The following is a 13,565-nucleotide window of genomic DNA, read 5'->3' as shown; positions in this document are numbered from 1 at the left end:
GCTCAAGTGGCTAAGGCACCAGCCACATACACCTAAGGTGGCGGGTTCAAATCCAGCCAGGGCCCGCCAAACAACAATGACGGCTGCAACCAAAAAATAACCAGGCGTTGTGGCAGGCACCTGTAGTCCCAGCTACTTGGGAAGCTGAGGCAGGAGACTTGCTTGAGCCAGGAGTTGGAGGTTGCTGTGAGCTGTGATGCCAGAGCACTCTACCCAGGGGACAGCTTGAGGCTCTGTCTCAAAAATAATAATAATAATAATAATTTGATGTTTTGTTTAGTTTTAATCTACCCGGTTAGAATTAATTACAGCTGATAAGGACTTTCCCACTGGGGACATAAACCTATGACTAGGAAACTTTATAAAACTCTTATTTCACTGGGGAAGGGAGGAATGAACAGGCAGAGTTCAGGGAAACTACTCTGTATGATTCTACAATGGTAGACCCATGTCATTAAGCATTTGTCAAAACCCACAGAATGTACACTACAAAGAGTGAACCCTAATGTAAACTATGAACTTTGGTTGGTAACGATGTGCCAGTGTTGGTTACTTGACTATAACAAATACACCACTCTGGTGAGGATGCCCAGTAGGAAGGCAGGGTCTGTGTGTGTGTGGTGGGGGGTGCGGGGTGGAGGGTGGGCTTATATGGGAATTCTTTCTACTTACTACTTTCCACTTAATTTTGCTGTGAGCCTATAGCATAGAACATAAAACATAAACTCTATCAAAATTGATTTCACAATCTTTCAGACATAAACATGTTTTTAAATAAACATATCTTGTTTTCAAAATGTTATTCTGTTACTACAAATCTTACAGCCATTTTTTATAAGGTAGTACCTTTTTATACGTGATAATTAAAAATAGTACAATGAAGTCATTTGATAAGAGGACCTTTTTTTTTTTTTTTGAGACAGAGTCATACTATGTCGCCATTGGTAGAGTACTATGATGTCACAGCTCACAGCAACCTCAAACTCTTGGGCTTAAGTGATTCTCTTGCCTCAGCCTCCCAGGTAGCTGGGACTATAGGCACCTGCTGCAATGCCTGGCTATTTTTTGTTGCAGTTGTCATTGTCATTTAGCTGGCCTGGGCTAGGTTCAAACCCAGCTCCCTTGGTGTATGTGGCTGGTGCTGTGACCACTGTGCTATGGGCGCCAAGCCAAGAGGACCTTTTGGTTAATTATTTTATACAGTGAAGAATCACTGGCTCGGCGCCTGTGGCTCAAGCAGCTAAGGTGCCAGCCACATACACCTAAGGTGGCGGGTTCGAATCCCCAGCCCGGGCCCACCAAACAACAATGATGGCTGCAACCAAAAAGAAAATGGCCAGGCATTGTGGCGGGCGCCTATAGTCCCAGCTACTTGGAAGGCTGAGGCAGGAGACTCGCTTGAGCCCAGGAGTTGGAGGTTGCTGTGAGCGTGATGCCATGGCACTCTACCCAGGGGGATAGCTTGAGGCTCTGTCTCAAAAAAAAAAAAAAAAAAAGAATCACTCTAGCTGAGTTGCATGAGAAATCCAGGAATGCCTTAAAAAAGCACCACGCATCAGAACATCAGATTTTTAAAACATCATTAAAACAGAACCTGAAAATTGGGGAGAAGATGCTTTCAAGTAATTATGAGGTAATATTTCAAATAATTGAACACTCTATCTGTTTTCTGATTGCTTTATAATCTGGTAGCAATTGCAAATTGGTGGAAATTTTCTAAGAAATAGCCAGATGCTTTCATTAGATAGCATAATAGAAGGTGAATCCCTGGAATCATGGTAAGTAAGGAGAGGCCTGTTTCATTCTTTGGGGACCAGCCAATTTCCTAGAATAGAGTTTACTATGCTGGCTCATTCCACTCCTGTGGGTAACAACGAGAATTCCACCTGGATTCCAACTCTAAGAGGTATTAAGTAAGAGGCACTTTTAGTGCCTTGCTAAGTCTTGTCTGTTACACAGAAGAGCACAGGATTTAATGGAACGTTCTAAATGCAAGATGGCCATCCTGCTCACGCAGAAGGAGGTGATCCTTAAAGAATGTACGAGAGATCATCACAAAAGTCCCTAAATAGTACAATGGAAATCATACAAAATGGAAACCAGCAAGTAGGTGGTTCTTTTCAGGGCTAATGGTATCCAAATCTGAGTCAAAATGTTGGTAAGAGAGAATGATATACAGGCAGTCAGGATCCTGCCCACCTGAGGCTGCAGGATAAAAACCAGACTCCCCTGGGGGCAGTGAGGGAGGGAGATAGTAGGGTAGTGGAGGCAGGTGAGGGGAGTGTGACTATGACTCTCAGAAAAGCAGCAGCAGCCCAAGTCAAGGTCAAGGATGAAGCAACTGATGGGAATCGATTTACACACTCCAGTGAGCTCAGGAAAAAGCATCTGAATTTGGAAAAACTAAACTTCCTGAGGGGCCCAAAGACTTGGGGTACAGATTGATGGGAGGGAAAAACTTAGTGCCAGCACAGAACCATCCCACTGGCCCCCGTGACCAGCCAGCTGGCCATCAGCCTTTCTCTGTGCGCAGTCACTATCTCCATGACCTTGTCCCTTTCTATTTCTCGTGATGTTCTTTTCCACATGGTAAAAACATTCACAGTGTTAGAGCTCACTGTGATTTTCCACAGACCCTTGGTGGAAGGGAATGGAGAAGGAGAATGAGGAGAATTTAAGTAGCCCCAATGTGTAGGTAATTACATGCAATTTTTGTGAAGGCTTTTGTATTATGGAAGTTATATAGGAGATGGAAATTGGCAGGAATATGATTCTAGTTTCCCCAATTATTTTGATTGTCCCCTGCCACATCATATATTAACTTCTAGAATAGTACGGAGAGAGGATACTGGAGAAGGGTGAGGTCTAGGAGAACAGGTCTTCTCAGGGAGACCACGAGGATGCACCTGCAGGGTCCTCTCCATGGTGACTCAGCTCTTGGGAATTTGTAGACTTAACTTCCTGGAACCTGGAAATTTCCAAGTTCTGTGAAATCCTGTAGTTCTCTGGGGGCTGGAATAGCATCTCCTGCTTGATTCAAACTGACCAGTGAAAAAGGTACCTCTGAGTTGGAACTTTGGGACTAGAGATAAAAAGGGAAAGACCAAGCCAGTTGGAGAGTGCGTCCCTTGCTATAAGCTCCGCTGGCTAAAATAAAGCCCTTCCTCTTATAAACATGGTGTTTGGGAGTTCTTTCTCTCCCTTGGGCCTCGTCTTCCTGCAACAATACCATAATATGCTTGTTATATAAAAGATGGTTTTATCCAAACTACATATATCGCCACGTAAACTCCATTAGAACTGGAAATAATACCATTTAGAATATTTAGAAATGGATAACTGATTCAAATTTATCAGCTTTAATGCTGTTAAGTGGAAAATACTTGAAAGTGTCACAGCTGAGTAAATATTAAAGAAAAAAAAGGTATACTTTAGATAGAATAATAACAAATTGCAGGCTGGCCAAGTTCTTCGATTTAAAGTACTTTTAATCCGGATTACTTGTCAAAAGATGAGGGGAAGAAATCCCCTCAGTAAAGTTCAGAAATCCGATCACCAGGCAAAATTTCCCTATAACTAAGTCACAGATGGAAATCCAGTTTCTTAAAAAAAATTGCTGTGATCAGTTGTTAACGCACCAGTACTATCTACAAACACAGTTGTCTAAATATGACAGATTGCCATTACTCAGCAGGGTCATTAATCACAGTTCAGCTTGCTATTAGGAGAGAAAATTACTGGTGTTATTAAATTTCCACTCCATTAACTTGGCTTTTATTTAGAGCCATTCATCAATGGATTCCTTCTTTATTAAAAGTCACAAGTTAACTAAGCTATAAAGTCATCAAAGAAACACAAATACGTGATGATATCTTGGAGCTGTAAGAACTTAGTGCAATTTGGTTAATTCACAAAGTTTCTCAATCTATTCAAGACGACTCAAGCCTTTCCTTTAAAAACCATTAGCTATAGACATCTGAAGTAGTGCCTGGGGCAAACTCTGTAAGTAATGGTTTCCAGTAATTGGCATCAACCAGTCTGAGGAGTCTGTTACTCTCTCTCTTTTTTATAGTCCTCAAGTACACCTCTGCGTAAGGAACTGTAAACCCTTGTCTTTTTTTTTTTTTTTGAGACTGAGTTTCACCATGTTTCCCTCAGTAGAGTGCTATGATGTCACAGCTCACAGCAACCTTGAGACAGAGTTTCATCATGTTGCTCTCAGTAGAGTGCTGTGGTGTCACAGCTCACAGCAACTTCCAACTCTTGGGCGTAAGTGATTCTCTTGCCTCAGCCTCCCAAGTAGCTGGGACTACAGGTGCCTGCCACAACACCTGGCTGTTTTTTTTGTGGCAGTTGTCACTCTTGTTTGGCAGGCCCAGGCTGGGTTTGAACCCTCCAGCCTTGGTGTATGTGGCTGGCGCCCTACCCACTGAGCTACAGATGCCACCCTGTAAACCCTTGTCTGAATGGAGGACTGCCAGCTGTATTTTAGTGCATTCTTCAGGAATATTCCTCTCCAACAGAGCTACTTCCTAGCACTCCCTAGAAAATGTTTAGCGGTGCCACATTCAGAGTTAGTTCTGAGGTAGATTATCTTCTATGAGAAACTGAGATCATAAACAATATTAGCTAGTCAATCAACAAATACTTATTGACTACTTTTCATAGAAATATTAGCCACTAAAGAGAATCTAGTACAAGAAGACAGCTCTGGCTCCGCACCTGTGGCTCAAGTGGCTAAGGTGCCAGCCACATACACCTAGGGTGGCGGGTTCGAATCCCCAGTCTGGGCCTGCCAAACAACAATGATGGCTGCAACCAAAAAATGGCCAGGCATTGTGGCAGGCGCCTATAGTCCCAGCTACTTGGGAGGCTGAGGCAGGAGACTCGCTTGAGCCCAGGAGTTGAAGGTTGCTATGAGCTGTGATGCCACAGCACTCTACCCAGAGGGATAGCTTGAGGCTCTGTCTCAAAAAAAAAAAAGAAGACAGCTCTAAAACTTTACACTCTAGATGACCTAGGCTGACTCAAGCTGACTAGAGGAACAGCTGACTCTAATACAGAGCAGCAGACTGTTAGCAGTAAATGAACGTCACGGACCTGTTACCCAAAGTTTGGTACTTGTTCCCACAGGTAAATGAAGAAAAGAAGAAGTTTGAGGAAAAGGAAAGAGAAGTTTGTTAATGTGCTGCCAAATGAAAAAGACGTCAGATTCTTGTCTTAAGACACCATTGTTCTATTGCTACTTAACTTCAATCTCCTAACTTCTGTTGGAGGAAATTCCATTAAGTCATCACCTGTCGTACAAAAAAACAAAGAGCTCTTCCCTGTCCCTCTGATTACTGGCCCCTGACAGAAATGCAGGTTAATTCCCCAAAAGAGTGAGGAGGGGGTTTGTTTTTTCTTTTTGAAACATTCTCACTAGGTTACCCTGTCACCCTCTGTAGAGTGCTGTACTGTCATAGCTCACAGCAACCTCCAACTCCTGGGCTTAAGCGATTCTCTTGTCTCAGCCTCCCACGTAGTGGCCACAATGCCTGGCTATTTTTTTGTTGTGGTTGTCATTGTTGTTTTAGCAGGCCCCGGTGGATTCGAACCTGCCATCCTTGGTTATATGTGGCTGGGGTCATAACCACTGGGCTATGGGTGCTGAGCCAAGTGAGGAGGTTTTAAAGAGACAGCTTGTAATATGTTTTACCCTTTTTCAGATTGTCACTTATGTCACAGGTGGGAAATGCTATGGGACTCTGAAAACTCTGGACTACAGAGAAAAGATAATTAGGTCATCTATTCTGGGAAAGAAGAGAAGAGAAAGTGATTAGAAGGATAAAGGAATTATTCCTATCTGATAGCAAAACAGAGTGAATCTGCAATAAATATAAATCATTTTTTGTACATGGCATCAACATGGCTACATTTCTAATATGAATAAGATTATCTCCGAGTTAAGCACATTTGTTACTCTCCACGTGAAAAGGCAAAGTACACTGAGGTCATCCATGGTTGATTCTGTTTGGCTCCATTTAGAATCACAGGAAATAGAATCAGGCTGGCCTTAATGGAATTACCATCTATGCTAAGGTTCTAGGTTAACCCCTTTCCATAATCTAGCTCAACCCAATCAATTCTAAATGATCATTATTTAGAAGGGAATTGTGCTGATTGACCAAGCTGGTACTGACTGTTCTCAGGGTAATAGATCTGGGGGCTCCTAAATTCTTCCATTCAAAAAATGTGGTCAGTTTTCCTGTTCCTTAGTCCCGGGTAATGATATTTATATAACCCGGGTGGTGTTAGTAAGTCATAAATGACATAAGTGACAGTAGGCCTACTGTGGCTATCGCTGGTCAGCCAGTGTCCTGATACGTGCTTTCTGTGGTGTACTGCGACCAGTATCTGTGATAATTTAATAAATGTGCGAATACAGGCTGAGGTAAAGACAATGAATTAGAATGGAGTGCTCAACTTATGAAAACATAAGATCCTGAAGGAAAGAAACAAACGTCAGTTGCTTCTGTCCTGCCAGCATCCCTTTGGCCTCTACTAAAAATAGAAGGTAGCAGCACCTGCTATTTGTACCACTACCCCTTGCCCCATTCCCTGTCGTCTGTGGGATAATGAATCAAAGTGCTGGCTTCCTCTATACTCTAGAACGATGTAAATTTGGATAGGAGGGACAAAGAACTAAAAATGACTGGAATTGATCAGTACAAAGGTAACGCCCTAGAAGAGACTGTCTATTGGTTTCTACTCCTTAGAGTCCTTCCTTGAATTCTGTCCTGGGCAACTTGCTTTTTCAGGGGTATGGGTGGTGAAATCTCCCTCAGTGACATTGTTGCATTTGCTATTTCTTTTCGCATTTACTATTCTTTTTTTAAAGAATTCGCTAAATTGGATTTCTGTGGCTTGAAATCACAAAAGGGGCTTAGGAAAGTCAATTTTCCTCCTGTTTCAACGTCCAACCCCGTCCTTAGGGATGGGAAGATTCAACCTGAGCCTATTCTGCAGAAAGTACAGGTGATATCACGTCATCGTTGTCTCTCACAGTGCTGATTTCAGTCTAGTTGATTTTAGAAAAAGCAGAGGTAAACAGTCCAGGGAAAAAGGTATAATTAAGTCATTACCCCTGTTGTACAAAAAAAACAAAGAGCTCTTCCCTGTTCCCCTGATTATTGGCCCCCGACAGAAATGCGCCCATAACCCTCAAATTACTCATAACAATGAACATGAAAACAAATCTTAACAGACAGCCCTGTAAATGTATTTTGGTATACCCACATCTCATGACGAATACCTGCTATTTCCAATTTCACTCTCCAAGAGAAACACATTTTGTTCCTAGAAATTGTGTGTCAGGCTTGTGCGCTGACTAATAGGAAGTATTGTTACTGTTAGTTTCTGCATTAGATAACTAAGGAGACAAGAGCTGACTCCAGCATTAGCCATAGATTCTGCTCTCTATATATCAAAGGCACTAGAGCAGCGATTTTCACAGCGATTTTCACTGTGCCATAAGAGGATCTTAGATGTGCGACCAAAATTTTTAAAGATCATTATTTATTTTCAAAAAATGTTCACAGCATAGTAAATAGATTCTCTTTTTTACTTTTTCTCAGTCAACATAATTTAAGTGCGCCATATAGTAATTTAACTATAGGTTCAAGTGTGCCATAAGATTAAAAAAGGTTGAAAAACACTTCCTAGAGAGCCACTTAGGGACGTGAGATTTCCTTTTTTTTTTGAGACAGAGTCCCAAGCTATTGCCTGGGTAGAGTGCCATGGCATCACAGTTCACAGCAACCACAAACTCTTGGGCTTAAGCAATTCTCTTGCCTTAGCCTCCCAAGTAGCTGGGACTATAAGGCGCCCGCCACAATGCTCGGTTATTATTATTATTATTATTGGTTATAGCTGTCATTGTTGTTTGGCAGGCCCGAGCTGGGTTCGAACCTGCTAGCTCCAGTGTATGTGGCTGGTGACCTAGCCGCTGAGCCACAGGTACTGAGCCAGGAATTGAGATTTTATAATAAGAAACTTATAACCCACATTTAAAAATTTTTTTTTGTTTTTAAGCTAAGGAAGATCTGGACATGTTTGGAGGCAGAAGGGAAAGAGTTGCTGGGAAAAAAAAAGGGACAGACAGGACTGGCTTCATTGGCAAGTGACCTGTGACCCATGTCACCCAGGGCCCTGCATTTGACTTAATACTTTGCTACCAGTGTCTTGAACGTTTTGAACCAGGCCCTGTATTTTCATTTTTCACTAGGCCCTGCAAATTATGTAACAAGTCCTGAGGTACTGGATGTGTGATATATCCAATTGATATATGAATTATCAATTATCATATATCAATTGGTATTTAATTTAAACACATCTGAAAGGTATAAAGCACTATATGATAGGCTGATTAATACTCCTCCATCAATGTCCACATCCTAATTTCTGGAACCTGTTAATATGTTACTCTACGTGGCAAAAGGGATATTTCGGATGTGATTAAGGATTTGGGGATGGGGAGATTATCCCGTATTATCTGGGTGGGCCAATGTAATGCAAGGGTCCTTATTTGATGGTGGCAATAGAATTAGGGTCATAAAAAGAAGGCAGGTGACAAGGGAAGCAGAGGAAGTAAAGGAGCTGTGAGCCTGTGATGCAAGGTCATAAACCAAGGACTGCAGGTGGTCTCTAGAGGCTGGAAAAGGCAAGGAAACAGGCTAGAGCCTCCAGAAGGAAGGCAGCCCTGCAGATTCATTTTTGATTTCTGCTGTCTAGAACTATAAAATAATAAGTTTGTTTTATTATAAGCCACTCAATTTATGGCTAATTGTTATAGCAGCTATAGGAAACTAATATACATTACATAATGTAAGATGATCTATTTTTATTTTTGTATAAATCAAGACTAGCTATAAAACTGATAGCAGCTATCATTTACTGAGCACTTCCTAAGTGTGAGACAGTATACTAAACTCTTTCTGTATATAATCTTATGTAATCTTTTTTTTTTTTTTTTTTTTTTTTTTTTTGAGAAAGAGCCTCAAGCTTCCCCCCTGGGTAGATTGCCGTGGCATCACAGCTCACAGCAACCTCCAACTCCTGGGCTCAAGCGAGTCTCCTGCCTCCGCCTCCCAAGTAGCTGGGACCACAGGCGCCCGCCAAAGCGCTGGCCATTTTTTGGTTGCAGCCATCATTGTTGTTTGGCGGGCCCGGGCTGGGGATTCGAACCCGCCACCTTAGGTGTATGTGGCTGGTGCCTTAGCCGCTTGAGCCACAGGCGCCGAGCTAATCTTATGTAATCTTAAAGCAATATTTGAGGTGAGAATTAAGTCCACATAACTAGAGTGTTTTATAACTGAGTCCAATCTATGTCACTCCAAGCTTTTCTGTGCATTTATCCCCATTCTCATATTTCATCATAAACTTTTTTTTTTTTTTTGCAGTTTTTGGCCTGGGCTGGGTTCGAACCCACCACCTCCAGCATATGGGGCCAGCGCCCTACTCCTTTGAGCCACAGGCGCTGCCCCATCAGAGTTTGTCTTCATGATTTAAAATGCACTATATTTGCACATGTCAACATAGGAGTGGGGGCAGGAAGAGGCAGGAGATGACATCCATACCTGGGGTGCATAAAATGAAAGAGGAGCTGAAGCCATCTCTACATTTTGCAGGTTAATTAATCTAGGCACCCGCAGTAGATGTGAAGCTACAGAAAAGTGAGATTAAACAAGCGCTCAGGTCAAAGTCAAAGATTCCACGTCGTTGGTTCCTAACTTGAGTTCGTACTGGGCAAAATCCTGGAGCCTGAGGCATCCTGGAGCCACAACGCGCTGGGGGACCGCAGGGACCAACGCAGAGAGTTGCCTCGCCGCGTTTCCCAGGCAACGCCCGGGGAAGAGGCGACAGCTGGCCAAGTCCTGTAAGAGGACGCCTGCTCCCCTGCCCGCACCTCCTGGTGTTTTGGAGGCCCGCGTGGTCCCGCCTCATTGGCCGCCGAGAGCCCAGGGAGGCGGAGTGGCCGCCTCAGTTGTAGTTCCCAGGATTGCTCGGCCGCCGGCTCCACCTTCCGACAGCGGCGCGCAGGCCGCCGCCAGGGACTACAACTCCCACAAGGCTCCGCGCGCGGGGCGTGGCCGCAAAGCCGCGGAGGCTGGGGGCGGGGCCGCCCGGGGGATGCAGCGGGGGCGCACCGCTTTCCGGCTTCACTTAACAGCTGCCGGGCGTCGGGCGGAGAGTGTCTCTGCCTTAGGACCGGCGTGTAGACCTCTGACCCTGGAGTCACTGGGCGGCCAGGAACCGTTCCCTCGGGTCGTCGCCTGGGCTGCCCGCCGTTCCCCGCCCCCGTGGGCCCCGGCCGGCCGCTGCTGTGGGAGAGGTCAGCATGAGCCTGGGGGTCCTCCGGGCCGGCGCCAGGCAGGGGGCGGCGGCCGCGTTGCAGCTGCTGGTGGCGCTGAGCTTTCTCCTGAGCGTCGTCGAGGCCCAGGTAAGCCCGTGTGATGGCGGGTCCCGGCCGAACGCCCGGTGGCCGCTGCGAACGGGCAGCAGCTGTGGCGCGGAGAGAGGCCGGGCCAGGTGGGGCTGGAGCCGAGGGGATTTCTGACCAGCGGAACATCTGGGGACAGAGCCCTGACGGTCGGCAAGTGCAGGAAACGCCGGCGAGCCGCCGGCGGTGTGCGGGGATGGCGACACCCCGGGGTAATGGCAGTCAAAAGAGGAAGATGGTGACGGTCCCCGGAGCTGTTTTCGGTTTTATCTTTCTGATGTTTTAAGCGGCTGGGAGTGTGGCGGAGACGGGACAGGGATGAAAACCTCAGAGGTCTCACCAAGAGAGCACAGGTAGAAACGGTGACATCCTTCCCTTCGAGAGTTAACGAGGGAGGGGAGGCTGAGAGGAGGTGGCACTCTTAACAGACCCCCCCAGATCCCCGAGGCCCCTCAAAGCGGAGTGGGGTTGGAGCGGGGTTAGACTTAACTTCCTTGAACTTTTGGACTAGAGATGCCCGGGCTTTTGCCCTTGCCCAAGACCGCTTCATTTTTACACAGCTGTGCTGTGTCTGCCAAGCGGCGTCGCCAGGTGAGCCCGAGGACAGACGGGGGTCTAAATCTAGCCTCGTGGCTATTGGATGGAGGCTCTGTCAGTAGCGAGGTGCTGGCTGGAGAGTGTGGGGGTGTCTCTGTGAAGCGAATATTACACAAGTGTTTTCAGTGTGCTGGAAATCGGAGGTTTAGCTGACCAGAGCCTTTGCCTTGAGAGAGGTGTTTACTTCTTCTCTAGTCAGTCGAATTCGGGAATTTGAATAGATTGCCAGGTGCTGCTGTGCTGTGTCTTGCCTGCACCTGCTGCAAAGTGGCAGCACTGCTAAGAGTCACGCACAAATTGTCTCAGGTGGCCTGATAATCAGGGGAGGTGCCATTTGAAGCAATTCTCATCTAAGAAAAACTGAAGGTAACTATGAGTGTAACCTCATAAACATGTTTTTTTTTCTTTTCTGAATTTATTGAGACACTTATTTCATAGTTTTCTCGTGCCCCATGCTAAGTCCCAGAAGGCTTGAAATATTCCATTAGTAACCATATTTGAGTATTTTTAAAATAACAATTTGGTAAAAATAAAAGGGTAAAACTTTTGGTACTGGGGAACATGATAAAATGTAGATTTTCTGGTCCTAACTCCAGCTGTACTGATTGAGTGGATCTGGGATATGACCCAGGAATCAGCATTTTAAATACCTCTTGAAAGTCAGTAACTGCAATACAGTTACCCTGTGGACTGCCTCTTGGACCCTGCTTGGAAAACACTGAAATAAATAGTGGGAGTATGGACAGACTTAACTAAAAGTAAACTGTCCAAATTGTCGTTGGCAAAATTATTTTCTAGTTACTAGTTGGGTGGTTTTGAGTGTAATTTACATTTAGATATTTTTCTAAAATGAGATTTCTCATTTTCTATATAGCATATATTGTGTACTTTATCATCAGTCCAGAAGCTTAATTTTAGATTTCGTCATCTACCACTAATTAGGGGTAATTAATGTTTTATAATTACACCTGTACTTTTAATTTCATTATATTCAAATGAATATATATTGTTGAAGTGTTAAAGATTTGTACATATTCAAAGTAGCATTGTGCTGGACGGTCTTCAAAAATGAATTTATGGGCGGCGCCTGTGGCTCAAGGAGTAGGGCGCTGGCCCCATATACCGGAGGTGGCGGGCTCAAACCCAGCCCCAGCCAAAAAAAAAACTGCAAAAATGAATTTATTTAGTGAGCTGTTTTTAGCGGTACTTTTGATCATGTTTTAGATAGTACATTATCACATTTCATTCATACATCTTGTAGAAGTGGGGTCATCGAGGTACTGAAGTTCAGGGAGCTTAAATGACTCGAGTGAGTGACATTAGAGACTTACTACGGCCTCCTTCTGGTCTATATGGTATATTGGTATATTTGCCTCTCTGTAGTATAAAAAAGTACAAAAGTGAAACTCAGCCAGTTCTTTCCCTTCTTCCATATACTAAATTGGTAGAAAAACAATAAAGATAAAGAATTACAGGAAATCAAAGTCAATTAAAGAGCTGTTGATTTTAGATAATCTCCTTGCAGTAAAAGCAGAAAAATATTATTGAGCACATAAAATGATATACATTTCTATGTCTCATGCCCCATTTTCTTATAAATGAAATGCAAATATGCTTTGTAGTTTGGTGAAGCACTGGGAACCTACAGGCATAGTGTATATAAGCGATGTAACAATCTTCCCACAAAAAAGTAATTTTAGTCATAGATATATATTAAATTCTTCTAAATACATTTATGAGGTGGCAAGAAATCAAGGAATACACAGAGACCCCCGCCCCCAACAATGAAAAGCAAGAAACTTAGGACTCTTATAGCTTCTTACCAGACCATTACTCTGAGGGTTTCTCCCAAATGCTAAAGACCTTATGCTTCTGCTTTGACACCTGCATGGGGGAGGGGAGAGTGGGCAAGAAATTAGGTCCATATCTACCCAACAAGAGGAAACTAATAGGAGACGTCACCATAAAGCCTGAGCTCCAAAGAGCTACATCCCCAATGTAAGAGTAAGTGAGAGATAAATCATACTTCGAGTAAGGGGAATGTAAAGAAACTTGGTGGGGGAGTGAGGGAAAGATGAACTCTCTTGGGAATTTGTAACCATAAACCAACCCTCACATGGGTTTGCAAGTCAAATTCATGCTACTTGTTCTAGGAAAATTTAATTTATAGCAGTTCTGAATTTGTATGCTCTAGGCTACTGGTAAAAGCAAATATCCCTTCCCTCTGAAGGAATTTATTTTTAAGTCTATCCCTAAAGAATTTTCAAAGATAAAGTGCCAAGAATAATAAATGGTTAACAGCAAAAAATTCATAAAATACACAAGGAAACAGGGCACCATAAATCAGATCTTAGAAACAGACATGTAATGACTTTAGATTCTGAAATTATCAGGTAGATAATTTAATAATATGTTTAATGTGCTTAAAAAAGAGAAACTTGAAAATATGGAAAGAGAATAAAATTTTAAAGAATAGCCAAAAGTAAAA

The 13,565-nt window shown here is 43.7% G+C and overlaps 1 protein-coding gene across 2 annotated transcripts in view; it reads left to right on the top strand.

Moving 5' to 3' along the window:
• The first annotated feature begins 10,121 nt into the window (after positions 1–10,121).
• The window catches only part of ERO1B (endoplasmic reticulum oxidoreductase 1 beta), a 70,490-nt gene continuing 67,046 nt past the window's right edge, over positions 10,122–13,565 (top strand). For both annotated transcript variants that reach the window (XM_023517661.1, XM_003797448.3), the window contains exon 1: positions 10,122–10,480. In XM_023517661.1, the coding sequence (XP_023373429.1) occupies positions 10,379–10,480 (102 nt within the window). In that variant the 5' untranslated portion in view covers positions 10,122–10,378. The remainder of the gene's footprint in view (positions 10,481–13,565) is intronic.

Source organism: Otolemur garnettii, unplaced genomic scaffold, assembly GCF_000181295.1.
Source record: "Otolemur garnettii isolate 467f Iridium unplaced genomic scaffold, OtoGar3 scaffold00116, whole genome shotgun sequence".
In the NCBI taxonomy this organism is placed as follows: domain Eukaryota; kingdom Metazoa; phylum Chordata; class Mammalia; order Primates; family Galagidae; genus Otolemur; species Otolemur garnettii.
This window is presented reverse-complemented; position numbering and strand designations above follow the sequence as displayed.